The sequence below is a fragment of the Equus caballus genome, chromosome 27 (assembly GCF_041296265.1).
Source record: "Equus caballus isolate H_3958 breed thoroughbred chromosome 27, TB-T2T, whole genome shotgun sequence".
NCBI classification, from domain to species: Eukaryota; Metazoa; Chordata; class Mammalia; order Perissodactyla; family Equidae; genus Equus; species Equus caballus.
In genome coordinates, this window is record NC_091710.1 from 20,428,976 (window position 1) to 20,451,592 (window position 22,617).

Consider the following 22,617-nt stretch of genomic DNA (forward strand, 5'->3'; position numbering starts at 1 on the left):
CTGCCCCCCGTACATAGTTGTATATCTTAGTTGCAGGTCCTTCCAGTTGTGGGATGTGGGACGCTGCCTCAACGTGGCCTGACAAGCGGTGCCATGTCCGCGCCCAGGATCCGAACCCTGGGCCGCCGCAGCGGAGCAAGCAAACTTAACCACTCGGCCACGAAGCCGGCCCCTCGTCTTTTTGATAATGGACATCTTAATAGATGTGAGGTGATATCTCATTGTTGTTTGATTTGCATTTCCCTGATGATTTGTGGCGTTGAACCCCTTTTCATATACCTCCTGGCCATTTGTATGTCTTCTTTAGAAAAAGGTCTATTCAGGTTCTTTGTCCATTTTTAAATTGGACTCATTAGTTTTTTGCTGTTGCGTTTTATGAGTTCCTTATGTAGTTTGGATATCAGCCTTTTATCAGATACGTGGTTTGCAAATATTTTCTCCCATTCTGTGGGTTGCCTTTTCATTTTGTTGTGGGTCTAACTCCTCTTTAACCCACACCAAAATCTGACCAGAAGGCCTAATTCATCAGAATCCTATTGATACTAAATTTGTCGAGGAAAGAAGAAAATTGTGAGAAAACCAGTTGGTGACAAGGATGTTTAAATAAACATGGAACTGTCCAGGTGGCAGCCTGTGTTCAGCGCTTACTCCTCTCATCTCAGACCTCGAGTCTAGTCCTGGGTGGTGGTCACTGAACTCAGAAAGATGAGGCACCAGCAGCCCTGGAGTCAGAGAAAACCAGGTGAGTTCTGTTCTCTGTAAGCCACATACTAGGACAGGAACAGGGCCTCATAGTTTGGAAAGTTTTCCAATAACAAGCCTTGCTTAAGCAGAGAATTCACTGAATCAGAATACACTGTTTGGGACCCGGTGCACACTTTCCCTGCCGTTGGAGCTCAGTAAATGTGTGCTTGTTCCCCGCAGGACTGTGCTTGCGCCCGCGCTGTAGAAAGGCCCACCGAGTCACGGTGGTGTTCTCCGTCCCCTCGGTCCTGTCTGCTGAGCACTGCCTCCCTGCTTTTCTTCACGGCTCTTGCACGAAAAGACATCTAGGGTGACAGGAAATGTGATGACTCAGCCGACAGGAGATTGTGCCCTTTTTATTTGCCTTTTTCTGTTGGCCTCAGGCTCTGATACGGGGACACCGGGTTACGGTCGTGAATGTTTTTATCACGGAAGACACGCACGGATTACCCTGGGCCTCTGATGACTGAAAGGTCGGATGCGTGTGGCTGTCTGATAGCTCTTTGTTTTCCACAATCTTTCGACTAGAAAAGGAAATCGAGGTGTGTTTCCATCATGCTGACCAGCAGGGGCCAGGGGTCCCTTCGCTTCGGTTTGTGTCTCTGGTTGTGTATACTGATACCTTTCTTTAAAGGTAGGTTTTATGTCTGCTTGATCTCATATTCTCGAGCTACGTGTATTTACTCTCCTTTTCTGGTTGGTCTTGACTGCACAGAGATGCAATATTCTGTGGCTGAACACATAGAGTGTCTGCACAGGAATTACTGCTGTTACAATTGCTAATTAAGCTATTTATTGATTGATTAGGCTTCACACGTAAGATGAGATTTTTGGGGGTGTAATGGGGAGGACAGTGAAATGTTGTAAATGATATTTTATTTTCCCAATCAAAATACGGCAGTAATAATAATGATGCAGTTTTCTATCCATCTCTGCTATGGATGTAGTCAATATATTTACTTGTATTTAATATTTTCTCTAAACTGTGATTTATTTGTGAGCTGAAACTATTACTCCGTCTATGACCCCCTCGTTTTGTACTCACCTTTGTCCTGGGAAACGTATCATGTTACTGTGCTGAAGTGTGTCCTAAGACTGAGATCGTTCATTGTAAAAGTTAAGAGACTTAGCCACGGACAGCTGCGGCTCTGCTGAGCCACACCGTGCCCCTGGGCGCCGGCTGCGGGGGACCCAGCGGCGGTTCGGCTAAAACGTCTCCAAGGGAAAAAGTGTCTCAAAGAGAGAAAATGGGTAATGGGGAGGATTTTTTTAAATTGTCTCTTCTATGCAGAAATATTTCTATCAGTCTTAATTCTGATATTAAGAATGGTGTAAAATTGTTCTTTCCTGGTAGAATCTGTATTTCAGTGTTTCCAACTGCATTCATCAAACAACTCTTTTTATTTAGTAATATAAGAGCCATCCTTTCATTAATTTTGCCTAACAAGCTTTTCAATCCCTTTAAATTTTTTCTTTCAGGGTATAAATCTCTTTAGGAAATTTGTAGAATAATATTTCAGGTGTCAAATTTGAATGCTATAAGGGAAAATATAGAGGGTGTGAAGGAAATGAATTATGCCGAATGAGGGCGAGTAACCTGCTTTCAATGCATTCTTACAAAATACAAAGATATGCATTAAACTATTGTCTAAACTTTAATAACAGAAAATGCTATTGTATAAGAACCAATTTTGAATTCTTTAAAAAGCATTTTAAGTAAATTTGCCTTAAAAACCTTGCACTCTCACTAATCTCCAAAATAATTGAATTTCAAAGTTGATTTTGAAAGGAGTACGCCTTGTTAATTAAGACCTTAGTGGAATTCCTAGTAATTCCAGTTTCGTGGTGAAGGTTTCCCAGCTAAACGCCTGCTGGTGGCGGAGACAGAGTCAGCTGGCGCAGCGTTTGAGGGGCAGCCTTTGCTGGGGTTACCGGATCAGTAAGACTGTGAGTGCTGTTCAGCGACCTAAGCAGACGGCCGAGCCTTGGGTCTCCCCTGTGTTTGCGGGCCTCAGACTTTTAAGAGTGCTCTTATGAACAGTATTTTATTAGTTATCTCGCCAGGCCTGAGATGTAGGCGTTACTCTTCTGTCTCTGTTGCAAAGATGACTAGCAAGCCTCCGAGAAAGGAGCTGAAACAGGCACCAGGGGACGTGCGTGGGAAGGCCCTGTGCAGGAGCCAGGGCACCCAAGGGGTTTGGATGCCCCACTGCCCGCATTGCCCGGTGGTGGAAGCCGCCAGAACCTCCCCACCTGCCAGTGCCCTCTCTGCCTCTCTAACTCTTCCCTCTGTTTGCCCACGCAGGCTGCGCAGGCTGTGCATCTGAGGAGAGGCTCTTTCACAAACTGTTTGCTCATTATAACCAGTTCATCAGGCCTGTGGAAAATGTTTCTGACCCTGTCACGGTGTATTTTGAAGTGGCCATCACACAGCTAGCTGACGTGGTAAGTGCCGTGAGCTCCCCGCTGCTCCTCAAGGAGCCCCAACTCTGAGGGTCAGAGCCATTCCCGAACATTGTCCCCGCTGGTGCACACGGTATATAAGGGGATTTAAAAAGTACGCACAAACAAAAATCTACATGAGCGCTGGCCCTTCAGAGCCATCCATTGGGAGGGAGCTATTCTCCCCACCGATGCTGTAATTGTTCACATTAAGGCAGAGTTTTTCTGGAAGTGCTTGCAGAACGAGTTTATGAAACAGAGAGGTGACGGGGAAGTTATAGGGAGAATACAAAAGAAGGTGACTTCCGTGTGCACCTATTATGCACCAGACACTGCCTACACTCACTGGCCGTCACCTGCCTTTTGCAGCCGAGGAGACGAAAGCTTAGTACAGCAACGTTCCCGAGGTCATACAACTACCAGATGGTGGACCCAAGGCTTAGATCAGGCCTGCTCCGTCCCAGAGCTCATGCTCTTTTCACTCCATGGAGAAAGAGTTGCTCTAAGTCTTGCACATTCTGTCAGAAAGAAAAAATCACTTTCTATCGTATAGGGTTCCATCCAGGCCTGAAAAAACATGAGAATTCAGAGCTCTTATTTTAATTAATTGCTACCGTGTTCAAGGGCAAGCAGGACTAGAGTGCTTTCTTTTGAATAACCTTCACACCCTGGTTGCTAGGGGAGAAGGTAGTGGGACCTGGTACACTAACTTCGAGCAGGGTTCTGAGCTCCAAGGCCTAGGAGCGGGCAGGGCTGGCCTGAGCCACAGGACTGGGACCAAATTCCAGCAACAGGCAGGCTCAGGAGGAAAGGGAAGTCTGAAGCGTCTCCAGAGGCCGGGGTGAGAGAGCGTTCCTGAGACAGCAGTGCACAGACGGAGGGAGCCCTTACCAGGTCAGTCCCGGCCCGTGGACGGGGAGCGAGCCCTCCCTTCTCCTAGACTTTGCCGGAAAACAGTGGGGCTCTCTAGGTGTACTCGGGGAAAGACTTTAACCGCAGATGTGAAGTCAGGGCCCACCTTTCTCCAGCCCATGCTTCCCGGTGGACCAGGCTGACCCTGGCCTGGTCCTCTAGCTTCTGGCCCAGGCTGGAAGTGTGTAGACACTGATACAGATTGGTTCAAATAAAAAAAGCCAGATGTTTTCTCTCACCTAGATAGGCCCACTCATTCCTTTAATAAATATTTCTTTTGTGTCTATTCTGACCACCTCTCCCTCACCCGCTAAATAGCTTAGTACTGGTTACTGGTTTCCTACTGGGCTGGAAGCCGTACTTGCTATGGATTGGGTTGTTATGAACGGAAGACTGAGCTGTTTCCTCTAAAGTACATGAAGGTCATGTCACTGTACAATGTCACTTCAAGTCCCTGGTTGATTTGCCCTTTCAGACGTTGTTCTGTAGCTGGTGTGTGGGGGACTGCTGAATACAGATTTTGACATCGCATTTGGCTGTTATCAAGCAATAAAAAAAATAGCACAGCTTAAATAAGACGAGTTTCTTTCTTATGTAACAGAAATCTAAAGGTTAACAGTCTAGGAGGTTAACACCAGGTGGCTTCATGATATTAGCAGTTGCACCACCATGTTCAGTTGCCCAGGTTATGCACTGCATCACTCCAGGAGATGTCAATCACATGGTCTGTGATGCTGAAAGCATAAGGCATACGTGGTGACAGTGACCAAGGTTCCTTCTATCTTTCTATTTCACCATCTTTAGCATGTGGTTTCTTCTCTTGGTGTTGCCTCAAGGTCCAAGATAACTGCTGATTTTCACTCACCATATGCACATTCTTGGCAAGATGTACGAGGAAGGGAGAAAGGGGCACATAGCAGACACCTGTGACTTCCTTAAGGCTATTCTCAGAACTCCCACTGAGAGCTTCTGCTTCCCCTCTCACTGATGACCTCTAGCTGCAAGGGAGACTTGGGAAATGTAGTTTTTTAAATCAAAATTTTATTTTTTGAAATAATTGTAGATTCACATGCAGTTGTAAGAAATAATAGAGAGATTTGGACGCTCCGCCCAGTTTCCCCAATCACAGCCACGAACCCGCCTTCCATTTCTAAAATTTTGTCATTTTAAGAAAGTTATATATAATGGAATCATACCGTGTGTAACCTTGTGGGATTGGCTTTTTCACTCAGCATAATTCCCTAGAGATTCATCAAAGTGGGTTGTATCAGTAGTTGATTTCTTCTTTTGGTGAGTAGTATTTCACAGCGTTTATACCAGGGTTTGTTTAACCATTCGTTGTCTCAAAAACATTTGGGCTGATTCCAGTTTGGGTCCGTTACAAGTAAAGCTGCTGTGAACGTTTCTGAACAGGTGTTTGTGTGAACATGCGTCTGTTTCTCTCCGTAAAAACTGAGGGATGCAATTGCTGGGTCATATAGTAGTTGCACATTTAGTTAAGAAACTGCCAAAACGCTTTCCGGAGTGTCTGTACCCTTGTTCATGCCCAATCCCAATGTACAAGTGATCCAGTTTATCCACATCTTTGCCAGTATTTGGGTTGTCACTATTTTTTCTTTACCATTCTAAGAAGTATGTAATGATATCCCATTGTGGTTTTAATTTGCATTGCCCTCGTGACCAATGATATAGAGCATCTTTTCATGAGCTCATCTGCCATCTGCATATTCTCTTCAGTGACATGTTCGTGTCCTTTTGCCCATTTTTTAATTGGATTGTTTGATTTCTTTTTTTTACTGTTGAGTGTTGAGAATTCTTTCTATATTCTAGATACTAGTGCTTTGCCAGATATATGATTGGCAAATATTTTATCCCAGTTTGTAGCTTATCTTTTCATCCCTTTCACATGGGCTTTCACATGAAGCTTTTAATTTTGATGAAGTCCAATTTATCCATTTTTCTTTTGTATGTTTTGCTCTTGGTGTCAAGTTGAAGAATTCTTTGCTTTATCCCAGATCCTGGAGATTTTCTATTCTTTTCTAAAAGTTTTACTATGTTTTACATTTAAGCCTATGATCCATTTTGAGTTAATTTTTGTCTAAGATGTGACATGGGTCCTTTTTTTCTCTTTTTTTGGTCTATGGGTGTCCAGTTGTTCCAGTACCATTTAGTGAAAAGGCCATCCTTTTTCCATTGAATTAGTTTTGCACTTATATGAAAAATCAGTTGCGAACATTTGTGTGGCTCTGTTTCTGGGTCTTCTATTCTGTTTCATTGATCTAGGTGACTGCCCCTCCACCCATACCACACACACTTGATCGTTGTAGCTGGAGAGTAAGTCTTAATGTTGGCTAGAGGGATTCCTACCACTTTACTCTTCTTTGTTAAGATTCTCTTAGCTATTCTGGGGCCCATGCCTTAGAATAGCTGCATATGTCCACAAAAGACTTTGTTAGGATTTTGATAAGAATTGCATAAATCTATAGATTTTACAACAATGAGTCTTCATGCTCATCTTTACTATGTTGGGTCTTTTAATCCATGAATGTGGAATATTTCTTATTTATTTAGCTCTTCTTTCTTCAGCATTTTGTAGTTTTTGGAGTATAGATCCTGTACATGTGTTGTTATGTGTATACATAAGTATTTTGTTTTATTTGGGGCAGTTGAAAATGGTATTATGTTTTTCATTTTGGTTCCTCCATGCTCATTGTTAGTCTACAGAAATATAATTAATTTTTGCATGTTGATCTTGTATCCTGAGATCTGGCTGAACTCACTTATCAGTTTCAGTATTTTTATAGATTCCATGAATTTTCTATGTAGGCAACCATGTCATATGCAAATAGAGGTAGTTTTATTTCTTTCTTTCCAGTCTGTGCCTTTTTTCACTTTTCTTGTCTCATTGCAGCGGCTAGAACTTCCAGCACTGTGTTGAGTGCGAGCGGTGAGAGAGGACATCCTTGCCTTGTTCCCCATCTTAAGGAAAGATCTTCAGTCTTTCACCAATTCATATAATGTTAGCTGTAGGTGTTTTGTAAATACTCTTATCAAGTTGAGAAAGTTCGCCTTTGTTCTTAGTTTTCAGAGGGCTTTTAATCATGAATTGATGTTGAATTTTGTCAAATGCTTTTTCTGCATCAATTGATACAATCACATGATTTTTCTTTTCGGCTTGTTGATGGGGTAAATTACATTGATTGGTTTTGAATGTTGAACCAGGCTTGCATCTCACTTGGTCATGGTGTATAACTTTTTATGTGTTGTTAGATTCAGTTGGCTAATATTTTGTTGATGATTTTTGCATCTAAGTTCATGAGAAATATTGATTTGTAATTTTCTCCCTTTTTTTTGCTGTCTTTTTCTGAATTTTGTGTCAGAATAATACTAGCTTCATAAAAAGCATTGGGAGTTGTTCATTCTTCTTCTATTTTTTGGAGTAGATTGTGTAAAATTGATATTAATTCTTCTTTAGAATTAATTAGAAGAATTAATTAATTAGAATGAATTAATTAGAATTAATTTGGTAGAATTCTCTAGGGAAACTTACTGGGCCTGGAGATTTCTTTTCCAGGAGATTTTTAATTATAAATTCAATTTTTTCTGACAGCTATAGGCTATTCAGATTGTTTATTTCATCTTCTTTGAATTTGGCTAGTTGGTGTTTATTGAGGAATTCGTTCATTTCTTTTAAGTTACCAAATGTATGATAAAGTTAAAGTTGTTCATAGTACTATAGGATAATGGTCCCAGGAACGTGGAGTGGTATTGTGGTTCTCTGGCTTCCTCCAGCTGGGCTGTCTGATGGCAGTGCCCATAGCCATTGGTGTGGTCTGCAATTGGATGGAGAACAGGACTTGCCAGACCAGGTCCTGATCCATAAATGTGGCTGACACCTCTGAGGGTGTACACACCACGTGGAGCCTCACCAGCCTGTGGAAGTGTGAGCAGGGAGACAGGGATGTCGTCAGGACAATATTGCAACTGATTTTAAATCTCTGAACAGAATGTGGTAATTCACAGTGTACATTGGCCCTCTGAACACAGTATGCTGGTGTACAGAGAGGAAGTGATCTTTGGAAGATGCTTACTACAATTGCCTCCAAGACCTTTCTGGACCACAGAGCTAGTCCATTTCTGACTGACAGCCAATGGATTTACTGACATGACCTCTGCTGGAATCTGCAGGTCACAAGGTGACCCTCTCATGAGCAGAAGGCACTGACTTTACGTTTGGGTATTTGTAAAGCCATGGACTGCTTGGCCAATGGACAAGTATAGTCCATTTCTTTGCTTTCCTTGACCAATAGGAAACTATGAATATAACTCCTTTTGTCGACGTTTTAAAACCCTGGGGCTTACCATGACTCGACACAAACTCATCTGAAGGAGGAAGCTTGGTAAGGTCTCCAGTTAGAGCTCTCCGGGGGGAGTGGAGACCTGCAGCGCGCCTCAGTGAACCAGAGCCGGCTGGGGTCCGAGCCCTGGCCACAGCTCCAGTTGAGCCCATTTACTCTGGAGGGGGCTCGAATCTTGGGAAGCAAGGTCTGCAAGTTCTGGGAACCCACTGCTGGCCACTGGGCAGCCATCAAGAGCCCCCTGTTGTGCTGTAGGGCTGCTGAAGGCTCTGGATGTGTCTTTAGTAGCTTTCCCACTGAGAGCTGGCAGCTGCTTAGCAACACACTGTATCTGGAATGTCAGCCTGGAATGCTTTTCTGCCAGATAGCCCTGTGACTCTCGTCAGGTCCTTTAGATACCTGCTGAAACTGCCTCCTCAGAGAAGCCTTTTTTGCTCTTCCTGTCAAATAGATGTGTGTGTGTGTGTGCCTGTGAGCATGGATATGTGCATGTGTGTGTATGTGTTTCTGCACATACACAGACCACCCCATCCCTCTTTATTTTTCTTCGTAGGACTTATCACTATCTTATCTTATATTATATTATATATCTATTATTGATTTTCTGTCTCTCCAACTAACAACTAAGACACATGAAGGCAGGGATGTTTCCATCCTGTTTATTACTGTAGTCCCAGCGTTTACAGAGCACATAGTAGGTACTCAATGTAATGAATGATTGAAGCATCAACAATGGCTTGAGGGGTTGGGGGGTGTGTTGTAGGGAGCGGTGTGTTCCAGCTGGAAAACTCCACGGTGAGCTGAGGCTGACATCTCCAGGGGCAGCTGGACTCAGGATCCAGATCCTAGAGAGTACCGAGGTATAGTCGAGGAAGAAAGTGTTCAGGGAGTGGGGAAGGAGATGCAAAAACAGTGAACCAGGGTCGGACTTATCACCATCTGGAAGATTTCCTCTCCCTCCTTCCCGCTTTCTCTTCTCTCTCTTCTTTCCTTTCATGGAATCAGAAATCTTTATGGGCTGTGGTGATCGGAAAGGCTTCACACAAGAGCTGAGGGTTAAATCAAATTTGAAAGACAGTCTTAAAGGCATATTTCCTTTCAAAGTCAACAGAGTTGGGACCAGCTGTGGAAATATCGTATTTCTGGTTGCTTTTTACAAGTTACATTTGCAGTCTTCTTTGTTTTCCTCCATTATCATGAATAACTCAGATTTGGCTCTTTTTAATTGTAATTCTTGCTCTAAGATCCATCTTATTGGCAAGTACATTTGAGGCTAAAAATATTATTTCTTCTTCCCAGGATGAAGTAAACCAGATCATGGAAACCAATCTGTGGCTACGTCACGTAGGTGTCTACCCCGTGTGTCCTGCTCTTGGACCTGCATTACCTGTGTGTCAGCTCCAACAATGTCTAAAGTCTAGCGTTCCCTCTTTCATCTCCAGCTTATGGTAGAGCACAAAAGATGCTGTATCTCCAAAGCCTAAAGTTCAGTCTGTAACAGCTGGCTTGATGCAAGCTTCACCAGTGCAGAAACCTAGTGGCAAGTTCTCTGGGATACAGAGACTCTGTCCTTTCTGATTTCTCTTCTCAAGTCTCCTATTTTTGTCTATACCTTGAGCTCCAGAGTCAGACGCCCACTCTTTGATCCTGCTGCACCAGGCCTAGGGATGTCAGCAGCTGAGCACGAGAGCGTGTGGGTTAGGTTCCCACCAGCTGCTTTTATCACTTATACCATCTCGTTCTTACTGTCTTAATCATTTACACAGATTTTGTAATGAACTCATCATGGTACACTTGAATTATCTTTTTAATATTAGAAATGGGTTGCTACTCCAGAATATAGTCCATGGAACATGGAAATGGAGCCTATAACCTTGGTCAGCTAATTAATGATCAATAGATAATTATCTAATATCTATTGGATAATTTATATTTGCCAAAATCAGTTCGGCTACCTAGCCCCCTATTCCCCATGGATTTAATCTCGCAACTTTTGATAGAAATCAATGTACTCTTCAAATTAGAGCCTTTTTTTTTTTTAAAAAAAAAAACTACTGAACCAACATAGAATTAACGTTAGAAGAAAGTTATTAAGAATTTTTTTTTAAACTGACTTCTATTTTCTTTAGATCTGGAATGATTATAAATTGCGCTGGGATCCAATGGAATATGATGGCATCGAGACTCTTCGCGTCCCTGCAGATAAGATCTGGAAGCCTGACATTGTTCTCTACAACAAGTATGGGAGTCTGACAGCAGTAGTGTCTTTCCAAAGTTGCCTGTGATACCTGCTGACCCATAGCAAAGGCAGGTCGCTAATGCTGTCTGATTTTCTTTGCAGTGCTGTTGGTGACTTCCAAGTTGAAGGCAAGACAAAAGCTCTTCTCACGTATGATGGCATGATAACCTGGACTCCGCCAGCCATTTTTAAGAGTTCCTGTCCTATGGATATCACATTTTTCCCTTTTGATCATCAAAATTGTTCCCTGAAATTTGGTTCCTGGACATATGACAAAGCTGAAATTGATCTTCTAATCATTGGATCTAAAGTGGATATGAATGATTTTTGGGAAAACAGTGAATGGGAAATTGTTGATGCTTCTGGCTACAAGCATGACATAAAGTACAACTGTTGTGAAGAAATATACACAGATATAACCTATTCTTTCTATATTCGAAGATTGCCAATGTTTTACACCACTAATCTGATCATCCCTTGTCTCTTTATTTCCTTTCTAACCGTGTTGGTCTTTTACCTGCCTTCTGACTGTGGTGAAAAAGTGACACTTTGCATTTCAGTTCTGCTTTCTCTGACTGTGTTTTTGCTAGTAATCACAGAAACCATCCCGTCCACGTCTCTCGTGATCCCACTGGTGGGCGAGTACCTACTGTTCACCATGATCTTTGTCACCCTGTCCATCGTGGTGACTGTGTTTGTGTTGAACATACACTATCGCACCCCGACAACACACACCATGCCCAAATGGGTGAAGACGGTTTTCCTCCAGCTCTTACCCCAGATCCTGATGATGGGGAGGCCTCTGGACAAGATGAGGGAGGCAAGTTCTGAGAAAAAGCGCAAAGGCCTTCCCAGTAGGCCTGCCAAAGTCAAGTTGGATCATTGCAGACAGCCCAAACGTCTGAAAGAATCCTGCCACTGCCATAGATCAGGTGAGCTCGCCACCAGGAGAAGGATAAGTCATCAGCCTTTACAGTGGACGACCGGAAGTTCAGAGCACTCGCCTGAGGTCGAAGACGTAATTGACAGTGTTCGATTCATAGCAGAAAACATGAAGAACCAAAATGAAGCGAAGGAGGTAACTGCCCCCCTCCAGCCGCCCCCAGCTGCAGGCCTCCAGGCCCCTTCCGGGCGTGGCGGGTCCTAGGGTGGGTTCTCTTCACAGGAGCTCAGGGGCGTTGCTCTAAGGTCCAGCTCTGTTGTTGCACAGTTATGAGCGGACTGACTAGGGCGGGGGTGGTAAGGTGTGGTCCCAGAGCAAATCTCCACCTCCAGAAATGTTAACTCACGTGGAAATTGCTTAAGATCATCACTCAGGGCAACCTTGGTGAGTGAAACCTGAAGGCCCTGAACAAGAAACAGCCGTGGGCAGAAAGGTGGAAAGGGGAAAGCCGCCCCAGAGGGGCTGGAGCAACGGCTGCAGAGCAGCCTGCTATCTGAGAGTGGTGGAGGGAGGCGCGGGTGAGCCTGCCCGGCTCCGGTCCCACTTGTTCTGCTTGACAGGGATTAGGTGCTGACTGAAGGAGCCTTAGGGGTATTTTTAGCATCAACATGTTCTGCTCCTGCTGCCCAGAGTTTAACTATAGCACATGGGCCTCCCCTGTCCTCTAGGAGAGTTCAGGAAAATCGTTTCGGGGCCGGCCTGTGGCTGAGCGGTTAAGTTCAAGCATTCTGCTTCAGTGGCCCAGGTTCAGATCCTGGGCGCGGACCTAGCACTGCTCGTCAGACCTTGCTGTGGTGGCATCCCACATAGAAGACCTAGAACTAGCATGTACAACTAGGTACTGGGACTTTGGGGAGGAAATAAAAAAGAGGAAGGTTGGCAACAGATGTTAGCTCAGGGCCACTCTTCCTCACCAAAAAAAAAAAAGATTAAAAAAATCATGTCAATTTTCCATACCATAAGGATGACCAGCTGAGGGCATCTGAAAACCCATGCCAGGTGTCCTAGTTTGACCTCATACTGCAGCTGCTGGCGTTCAGATCTCCTAGTGAAGGATGTTGAAGACCTGAAGTCCGCCCTGTTCGTGCAGGGGAAGATACCGTGACTGCATGTCACACAGGCAGGGGCTGGGGGCTGTGTCACAGGATGAGTGAGCCCAGAACTCGCCTTCATGGCGACACCTTCATAAAATCCAGGGCAGAGTTGCTGTTGACTCCATCACTGCCAGATAGGGGTCTCAAGACGCAGCTTGAGACTTCGGCAGAAGGTTGGAGGTCAGGAACTAGAAGGAGGTGAGACACGCAGTGACCTCTCCACGGCCAGCGTGACTTGGGGTCTGGAGGACTGCCTACTCCTGATGAGGCATTCCTTCATCATACCTCACCCCACGCCCCCGCCTCAAACCCGTTTCCCAGGCTTGCCGAGAGGTCAGAACACAATGACAATGACAAGAGTGGAGCTCTCTGAGCACCTATTCCTTGGGAGTCGGGGAAGTCCTTTGTGACCCAAGGAATCCTGCTTGCTCTGTCGGCAGCTGCCCGAGGCCCTAAGGGGCGCGTGCATCCCCCTCCTCAGACAAAACAGGACTTCTTCCGTGTTCTGTATAGGAGACACGGGTTAACCCGAATGCTACCAATGTTTGCTTTGAAAATTGCCAGGGAGATCTTCTTTGAAAAGGAAGCAGCTTATTTATGAAACAGCATATTTCCTATGCTTTTGGCTTTTAAAAGTTGCTTTAACTTTTTATTTTCCTTTCAGGTGGAAGACGACTGGAAATACGTGGCCATGGTGGTGGACAGAGTATTTCTTTGGCTATTTATCATTGTCTGTGTGTTTGGAACTGCAGGGCTGTTTCTACAGCCACTACTGGGGAGCACAGGAAAATCTTAAGGCTGTATTTTCCTCTTATCTTCAGAAAGTACAGATGCTTTATTTGTTCTCTGTTCCTACCACAAGGGAAGGGACATAAAGCTTTCCCGTAGATGACTAGATGAAAAAAGAGGACATTATTGCAAATTAGGAGTCCAAATGCCCTCTTATGTAGCAGAGAGGGGCACTTGAAGACGCGTTAACACTGGCGCCCAGAGCTGGCAGCACTCACAGGCTTCTCTTGTCTGTACATGATGGGAAAGACCCACCATAGAGCAAATCCTGTACGGCATCAACCCATGCTAGAAGGACGTTCTGTCGTACCTCCAGTTCATGCTGCTTGTCAGCACAATGACACACGCCAGACGTGAAACTCTGGAGCCTGGACCTCGCTGACATTTGCGACACTTGTGAACTAGCATTACGTGCTTGCTTTCTCGCGCATGTCTCTGTGATGTAGCTCACACACTTCTACATTATTTGATACGTTAATAGGCAAAAAGCGGGTGGTCTGAGTCTATCCCAGCGGGCTGTGTTTAATTAGCATTCATATCGCATGAAACTTGAGTGGGAACCCAGCACGATGCTAGGCATCCCAAGTGTAACAGAAATAGGTTCTGTCCCCAAGCACTTGCGGCTTTTTAGGAAATGTCATAAACACAAAGATCTCCAAGATTAGGTGTCATGTGGGGAACATAATTAGAGCAATCAAAATAGCGGAATGATGTGGTAGGGCCGGGCAACCGGAAGCACCTTTGTTATGGGTCAAAAAGGTATCTTTTCTATAACACTTTCTATTTGTTCATTGTAGCTGAGACTGAAAATAAAATTATTTCTTCTCTAAGACATCGTGATCTTGCACCTTTTGGAGCAATTCCTTTTCTGAGAGGGAGAACCTTAGGAATCTATTTTATTCCACTCTAATTTATTATCCTCTTATTTGTTGTATAAATATTAACATAATTTTAAAGACGTATTTTAAAGCAGAAAAAATAAATCTAGCCTAACAAAGGAACTGATTTCCTCTCTGCCTTTTGCGTTCTAGTTCTTGTCTATGTGCACACATAATTTTACACTTCCATTTTACCTTTCAATTTTGCATTTTGCTGTTTTCTCAAAACATTATGTCAGCAACATTTCTGCGTGATGTTACATAGTCTTGAAGTATAATTTTTGTGACTGCATAATCTCCATCGTGTTGATACACTGTGACTTCTATCACCACGTGTCAGTTCTTCCCCGTCTGTCTATCCTGGAGCATAAGGCAGTCTGTGGTACACCAGGTGGAGGTCTTAAATTTGAATGACTCTGTTTTAAAGTACTTTTAATCCTTCTCATATTTGTGATTGTAGTACCTATATTTTATCTATGTTTACAGAAGTTTGGTTGGTACTTGATACTTTTTTTTTCCTATTAAGACAATCAATATTTAATTTCATTTTTAAAAAAGTTTAACTGTGGTAAAATATACATAACATAAAATGTATCATCTTAACCATTTTTAAGTGTACAATGCAGCGGTATTAAATACATTCACATTGTTGTGCAACTGTTACTGAACCAAAGCAGGTTTGCTTCTGGGTGAGTTGACATCAAAGCCTTTACCAGAAGGAGTTGTCACACAAAGTAAAATTTATTTGCAGCGGATAAAGAGACCACAGGGAACATTTCCAAAGCTGTGGCCCCTGAGCAAGGGGGAGGAAACATGTGCCTTTTATTTCAGATGGGGAATAAATATTCAGAAGGTAAGTTTCATCATTACGTGTAGAGGTGGGCATAAACTCTCATGGGTGCAGTTTGAAAACGTGCCTCCACATACATTGCATGTTGTGTTACTAAGGTTACGCTCCTCCTGGGGTGGAGATCTTAACGTTAAAATGAAGCACAGGTAACTCTTGGATACTTCTCAGTCCCTCTGAGCAGCATCACTTTTGTGGTGGGGTTTGGACCACCAGTTCAGAGTGGTTGGTAAATTGCATCTCTTAACAACTGAAAAACAACTTTGAGAAATAGTTAAGTGCTTTTGAAACTTCCTTTGAGTTCTTCCTTTGAGGGCAGTTAGTCAGTGACACAACCATCACCACCATCTACCCCCAGAACTCTTTTCATCTTGCAAAACTGAAACTCTGTACCCATTAAACAACAAACCCCCATTCCCCCTGTCCCCAGCCCCTGGCAACCACCACTCTACTTTGGCTCTATGAATTTAACTACGCTAGGTACCTCATATAAGTGGAATCATACCATATCTGTGTTTTTGTAACTGGCTTATTTCACTAAGCATAATGTCTTCAAGGTTCATCCATGTTGTAGCATGTTAAAATTTCTTTGCTTTTTAATGCTGAAAAATATTCCATTGTATACAGATACACTGTGTTTTATTTATCCATTCTTTCATCAATGGACACTTGGGTTGGGTTGCTTCCACCTTCTGGCTATTGTGAAAAATGTTGCCATGAATATGAGGGTACAAATATCTCTTTGAGTCCCTGCCTTCAATTCTTTTGGGTATATACTGAGAGGGAGAATTGCTGGATTATGTGGTAATTCTATTTTTAATTTTTTGAGGAAGTGCTATCTCTTTTCCACAGTGGCTGCAACATTTTACGTTCTACACCAACAGTGCAGAAGAGTTTCACATCCTTGCCAACACTTGTTATTTTCTGTTTTTTTGATAGTAGCCATCTTAATGGATGTAAGGTAATACCTCTTATGGTTTTGATTTGCATTTCCCTAATGCTTAGCGATATTGAGCATCTTTTCATGTGCTTATTGGCCATTTGTATATCTTCTTTAGAGAAATCTGTTTTCAAATCCTTTGCCCTTTTTAAAGTCAAGTTATTTTGTTTTTCTGTTGTTGAGTTGTAGGCATTCTTTATACACTCTGGATATTAACCTCATTGGATATAAAAACAAGACTTTTAAGAACTGCAAAGCAGGGAGATGGGAGGAAAGTGCTTCCAGCCTGGGGCAAGAAAACCCCAATCCTGACTTCTTAACACTTTCTTTTCTACTCCAACATACCTCAGACTTCCCAGCCCAGCTTTCCAGAAGTTGCTCAACGATCTTCAGAGAAGAGAGGATCTCGTACTCGCAAGTAAACAAACCTACATTTGTTGACGCAAAATAACCAATAAGAGAGATAGGTGAGTTTTACTAGAGCCAGAGTGAGGATTATAACCTGGGAAAGCCTTTTCCAGAAAGGAAGAAAGCGTTCTGGAGAAGCATGGTTTTCACTGTTGTATACCTTTTTAGAACAAAGTGCACACATTAAACACACTCATGGTACATATTCATCAAAGCTTCAAAGAGGTATTCAGTTGCCAGTTCGCAGGACCATGTGGAGAAAGAGCCTAGACAGGAAAGAGATTAGGTGTTAGCAATAGGGCGTAGGAGGGGGAGTATGCATTCTTATGTTAAGAGGGTGCGTTCTTTAATGGTTAGAGCAGACACATAATGTATGTTGGATAGGCCATAAGTCAGCTTTATTTAGTTTAAGCCTTCAGTTTTGAACCCGAATAGTTACCCCATATTCCTCAATATGTGAAAACCTCTTGTCACATTTAAAAAGAAATAAGCATTTGAAAAGAGGAGAGTCTGTTCAGAAGAACAAAAGGAAGCAAGAATTGAAAATTTATAAAGGGTTATGAAGACAACATTAAAACATTAAAGACCTCTTTGTTACTTGAGATTCTTAACTTTAGAATTGACTTGAAATTCTTTTATAATTTCATTATCAATATCTGCGTGTGTGCACACACACGTGCACACTCATGGAGGTGACTTTGTGTGTCTGAACCACAGAATCAACAGCATTTCGGGATGGAATGGAACTCACAGATTACGTAGCCCAACCGTTTTTTTTTCTCTCAAGAGGTAGAGTGGCTTCCTTGCCCGTGATCACATCGCTAAAAAACTCAACTCTAGAACCCACATCGCCTGAGTGCTAAGCCATTTGCTTTGAAACCTGTAAACAGTTAGCCATTGATGCTTAGATAGCTAGTAACTAAAGTGTTTTTCTTTTTTTTTGTAATTTCTGATTATAGCTTTTATGTGTTCACCCACTCAATGTAACTGTGCTGCTTAGGAAATATGCTACCCGACTCCCACTAGGCTCCTATAGGTAACATCTCCCTGGAGCCTGGGTCCCCATGGTAATGGGTGTTTGAGCTGTTTATCAGGAATTAGGACCCCTTGCCCAGTTCAGGCCAGTTGAGACCACCAATCTATCAACTGGACCTGTGCAGATGTCCGTTAAGTGACCTTTTGACATCAAGAGGCTAAAAACTCCACCCCCAGATCATACTAATGCCCCCATTTTGTGAACGTGCGTCCTGTGAAGAGGCTTGGAGTCTCACTACGCCTTGCACAGATCATCAATTACCTCCCCTCTCCTCACCTCCAATCTCTGATCTCCACATGTCAGACCACCTTGCGCCCTCCCCCACAAACATCCCGGGTCCCCGTTTTCCAGGAGGCTGATTTGAGACTCGTCCTGCCGCTTCCTTGCTTGGCTACTTTGTGCTTAAACACTCTCTCTGCTGTGGTCTCATCATCTCAGTGACTGGCTTTCTGAGTGATGGGCAAAAATGAACCTGGTTCGGTAACACCTAGACCACTATACAGTTCAGTCTCTCTTGTGAGATGAAAATAGAAAAAGACAACTGAGATGGCCCGTCTTGTCCCCTCCCCACTCTCATGCCCACCTCATAAGGCATGGCTTCCTTGTAAGGGGAAAGCATCTTTCACCGTCAGTAATTAGAAGGAGGAAGAAAGCTTTGAACTATCAAGCAGGTTAGATGGATGAAGCAGCTAATGGTGTCTTATCTTAGGAAAGTCAGGACTATCTTCAGGGTCCAAGTTTATTTTAACGCGGGCAAGGGATGCAGATAGCTCATGTGGAAAAAAATGAGTCTTCAGAATATCCATCATTGCTGAGTTGAATGGCAGACATTTTTGGGAATATAAATCATGGATCGAGTGGAAGCATCTCAAGATTTCTTCTCCTTAACTCCTCCACCAGTTCATGCTTCTCTTGGCTGAGGCAGCAGGAAGCGGGCAGAGAAGAAAAACCTTTGACATTAGCAGATGCTGAAGTGCAAAGAGACTACCCCACGGGGCGCGGGGCATCATGCAGGGTTGACAGGAGCCACATGGGGTGGTACCTTCAAGGAAAGGCTGATTTGCTCCCCTCTGAGCTCCAGTCTGTTGTCATCATGCTGGAACGTGGGCTTGGGTGCTTGATCTTCTCATTTTTCAAGAGAAACTGAAAATCCACCTTTTTATATAAAATCTTCTAGTTTTAAAATGTGACAACTAAGAAACAAAAATAGTCTCTGCATTAGCCAAAAAAAAAAAAAAGCTGCGTGCAAGGCCACGAGTTTGCAGCCTTTGACTAAACAACCTGGGCTTTGATACCTTCTGTTGGGCAAGGTCAAACAAGGGGGGCAAAGTCAGGGTGGAACAAAGGACAAGGCGTGGGAGCAGGAACAGGTAGGTGCCAGGAACCATGGAGGCACCATCACTAGAGGCAGGCTGTCCCCACCCAGCCCCAACCTCCCCCAGGGCCTAGGGTGTGCCTCTTGTGTGCAGGGAAGGAACAGGGAGATGAGAACAGGGGCACAACGTGGGAGCATCTCCCCTTGCCCATCCGCCCTTCAGCTTTGGAACCCTTCAGCAGCATCCAGGAAGTCTCAACCAGACGTAGTGCTACTGCATCCCTTTCTCTCTCTCTCACACACACACACAATTTCCAGGTGGTGTTGGAAATGTCTGAAAGGGGCTTTGTGGTTGTCACAGTGACTGGGGAGGCTATTGTCACTCAGGGCCTGGAGGCTAAGGGTGCTAAGCATCCTGCAATGTGAGGGACAGGCCAATGTAGACTTCTCCCTATCAAAATGCCCATAACCCCTATGAAAAATTGGAACCCTCTGGAGGGTGTAGGTTTGGTGCACAGGCCCAAGAAGGCACATGCTCAGCAGGCTTATAGAGGGGCAGACACACACCACACCACACCACGCCCGCCATGCCCTCACTGGGTGATGATCCAGGACCTTCATCTGTAAACAGGATGATGTTAGTGCTTCCTTCAAGGGCTGTTTAGAAGGTTGCCTGAGTTAATCTTCATAATTTGTATATTTTTTCCTATGGCTGCTTTCCCTTTGGCTGCTGCATTCTTCTGGCCTGGCTGGATCTCCTCTTGTTGCCCAAAGCTGTGCCCATCCCAGAGCGTTCAGAGGCTTGCCTAATTCTACAACAGGCCGGACTGCCCTGCCTCAACAGCGGTGGCTTTGCCCGGAGGCGTGACAATGTATACCAGTGGGTATATTGCTGCTCTCGGCTGGTGCTTCCGAACCTAAGACTGTCCATGAACCAAAGAAATAATGTTACTTTTTTTTCACTATTATTTTATTGACATACTGAACAGAAAGTCTTAATACAAAGAAGGAGTATATGTGAGATCAAATATAAATGGTAGTTGCCATGTCTGTTAATTAAATGAATTTACTTTAACACAGAATAGTAGGTGATTCCAAGAAAGAATTGTGACACAACCAAAGGGTCCATCAAAGCATAAAAATATTATTGTTTGGAAGTGACAGTGTTCTAACGTAGCTGGTTAGAGACCATCTTTAAAGAGACCAAGGTCATAGGTAAGAGTCTTTATAGCTTTGCTCTGTGTATGGCCACAGGCTATGCCACTAAATTTACCTCTGGACAGACAGAGCGAGCAGGCCAGCATCATCTCCATCCAGGGACTGGTCTTCAAAGCAGTGATGAGATGGCCAGAGAGCATGTCTACCCCGACAATACGATATCATACCTATGATGTATTCTACCAAAAATATTGACCTGAAATTACAGTCGTAACTTCCAATTTACAGGAAATACAGGAGACGGGGGAACAAATTAAATGACCCCAGAAGCAAGCAACCAGACAAATCCAAAAACTGAGACATTCTTGAGGAAAACCGATCTAGTTCTTTCAACAAGTCAGTGACAAGAAAGAAATTAAAATAGATTTAAGAGGCATAAAACCATGAGTTGAATCCTACTTTAGATGAGCTAGCTATGAATTTAGGCTATTCTTGAGATAGTTAGGGAAACTTGAATATGGAATTATTAATTTTTTAACGTATGATAATACGTTAAATGTTAGAAATGTTTTAATGCAAGAAAATGTTTTTTAAAAGTGCATACAGAAAATCACACACACACACACACACAGCTGCAAATATTGGGAGGGACTGAGCAAGAGTGTACATTTGACCTCATTTTAGACAAATAACCCAACCCAAACTTTCTGGTACTAGTTTAATTAATCAACAACTATTAATTAACCTTTGACCATGTATTCCGCTCTATTAGATGCTGTTGGGGCTATAACGGAGGATATGCCATGATACAGCTAAGGAAATAAAATTCACTCAGTGAAATAATAGAGGCCAATTACATTCTAAACCATGGAGCAGAGGCTGAAGACGTCACAGGCTTTCAGAGGCAGGGAGCTCAGTGGGGGCCGCGGGTTCTGGGAAGGCTTCATGAGGAGGTGAGGTGTGAGCAGAGACCCTAAGGCAGGAGAGCAAGTTAGGACAGCTGTGTGTCCACACATGCGTGTGTCTGTGCATGCGTGTGTCTGTGCATGCGTGTGTCCACACGTGTGTGTGTGTCTGCGCATGTGTGTGTCCCCCGTGCTGACACGTGTAGTGAGACTTGTATGGGTCTTGCAACATCCACTTGTTGGAATTAGCCGGCAGGTTTTGCCCACAGAAGATTTTTCTTGCTACACATTTGAAATTAAAATTGCTCTGGTTTAAAGTCCTCTTTTACGGTTACTTCCTTGGGGTTATTGTGATATATAAGTATTTATCCTTTTCTTTATTTGAACTCTTATCATCTCCCACCTTAGCCGCAATGAGGCTTAGGCTGCCTGCACACGAATAAATGTTTGACCTTTGCTGTATTTCTGCCTAGTCAGAAAGAGGCTTTCTGTGGAAAGTGTCTCATGCGGCATTTTTAAAATTCAAAGCCGAATTCAAATCTAAACGCATTTTTCTAAGATTAGCGATGTCATTTACTTAGCAAATGAATGAGTTTAACGTAGTTAAGTAATGAATTAAAGTCAACAGTGTTCTCAATAAAGGGAAGAAAACCATGACTTGCCCTTTGAATCCACATTCCCATCAGGGATTTGAGGCAGGGAATCTTTGAATGGTTTTTTCCTCCCCAAAGCCCCAGTACATAGTTGTATATTCTAGTTGTAGGTCCCTCTAGTTCTTCTGTGCGGCACGCCACCACAGCATGGCCTGATGAGCCGTGCGGAGGTCTGCACCCAGGATCCCAACTGGTGACCTCCAGGCTGCCGACGCGGAGCGGGAGAACTTAGGCACTCAGCCACAGGGCCGGCCCCCAATCTTTTGTTTTTTATCACAATTTTTCCCTGCAAATGTTACCCTAAAGCAGTGATGGAGTAGCTTACATTTTCCCTACGAAACAAAGTTATAATTAGAGGTTGTGTCATTTAAAAACTGTGAAAGCTCTAGCATAAATCTCTGAAGTACAGAATTTTAGAGCAGGAGAGAGCTTCAAAAGTCATGAGTCATAACCTCTTGTTATTGACTAGGAAACTAAAACCCAGAGAGGGCAGGTGACTCTCCTAAGGCCCCACAGCTCACATGGCTAGGTAATGGCTGGTCTAGAACCTGAGAGTTCTAATGTCCTGGTTTCCACTTCACTATGTTGCCTCCTTTATAAAAATTCAATAAAATGTGCAGAAAAGTAATGAATATGTGGATCATACAAGGAGTCCCAATGTTCCATAATGTGATAGTACATAAAAATACAGCTTTATAGTACAAAATTTGGTATCCACTGAAAACAAATACATTGACCATATTAAATATTACTTAAACACAAAAAATATAAACGTGATTTCTCTCTTGGAATTTAGAATTGCTTTTGAGAGTTATTTGAATGGCATGAATCTCTCTATAAAAGCAGTCCAGGCTATTTTGGAAAAATTCTATTTTTTTCTGTTCACTTTGGTTCTGTGTTTGTTCTAAGAATAGAGCTGATCTGGACACTTTGTAGGCCTGGACACAAGACAGGGA

At 43.4% G+C, this 22,617-nt stretch overlaps 1 protein-coding gene across 4 annotated transcripts; it reads left to right on the forward strand.

The window, feature by feature from the left end:
* The first annotated feature begins 494 nt into the window (after positions 1-494).
* CHRNA6 (cholinergic receptor nicotinic alpha 6 subunit) lies at positions 495-14,526 on the forward strand. Of its 4 annotated transcripts, XM_070252774.1 has the most exons (7): positions 495-742; positions 1,128-1,378; positions 3,050-3,189; positions 9,756-9,800; positions 10,586-10,695; positions 10,798-11,773; positions 13,397-14,526. In XM_070252774.1, exons 2-7 carry the CDS (start codon positions 1,300-1,302, stop codon positions 13,526-13,528), a joined length of 1,482 nt encoding a protein of 493 aa, XP_070108875.1. In that variant the 5' UTR covers positions 495-742; positions 1,128-1,299; the 3' UTR covers positions 13,529-14,526. The 4 variants fall into 4 exon arrangements, with proteins under 4 accessions (XP_070108875.1, XP_001488629.2, XP_070108876.1 ...); XM_001488579.4 differs by lacking the exon at positions 495-742 and having other exon boundaries at positions 929-1,378; XM_070252775.1 differs by lacking the exons at positions 495-742; positions 1,128-1,378 and adding an exon at positions 1,851-1,995.
* The last annotated feature ends 8,091 nt before the right edge of the window (positions 14,527-22,617 follow it).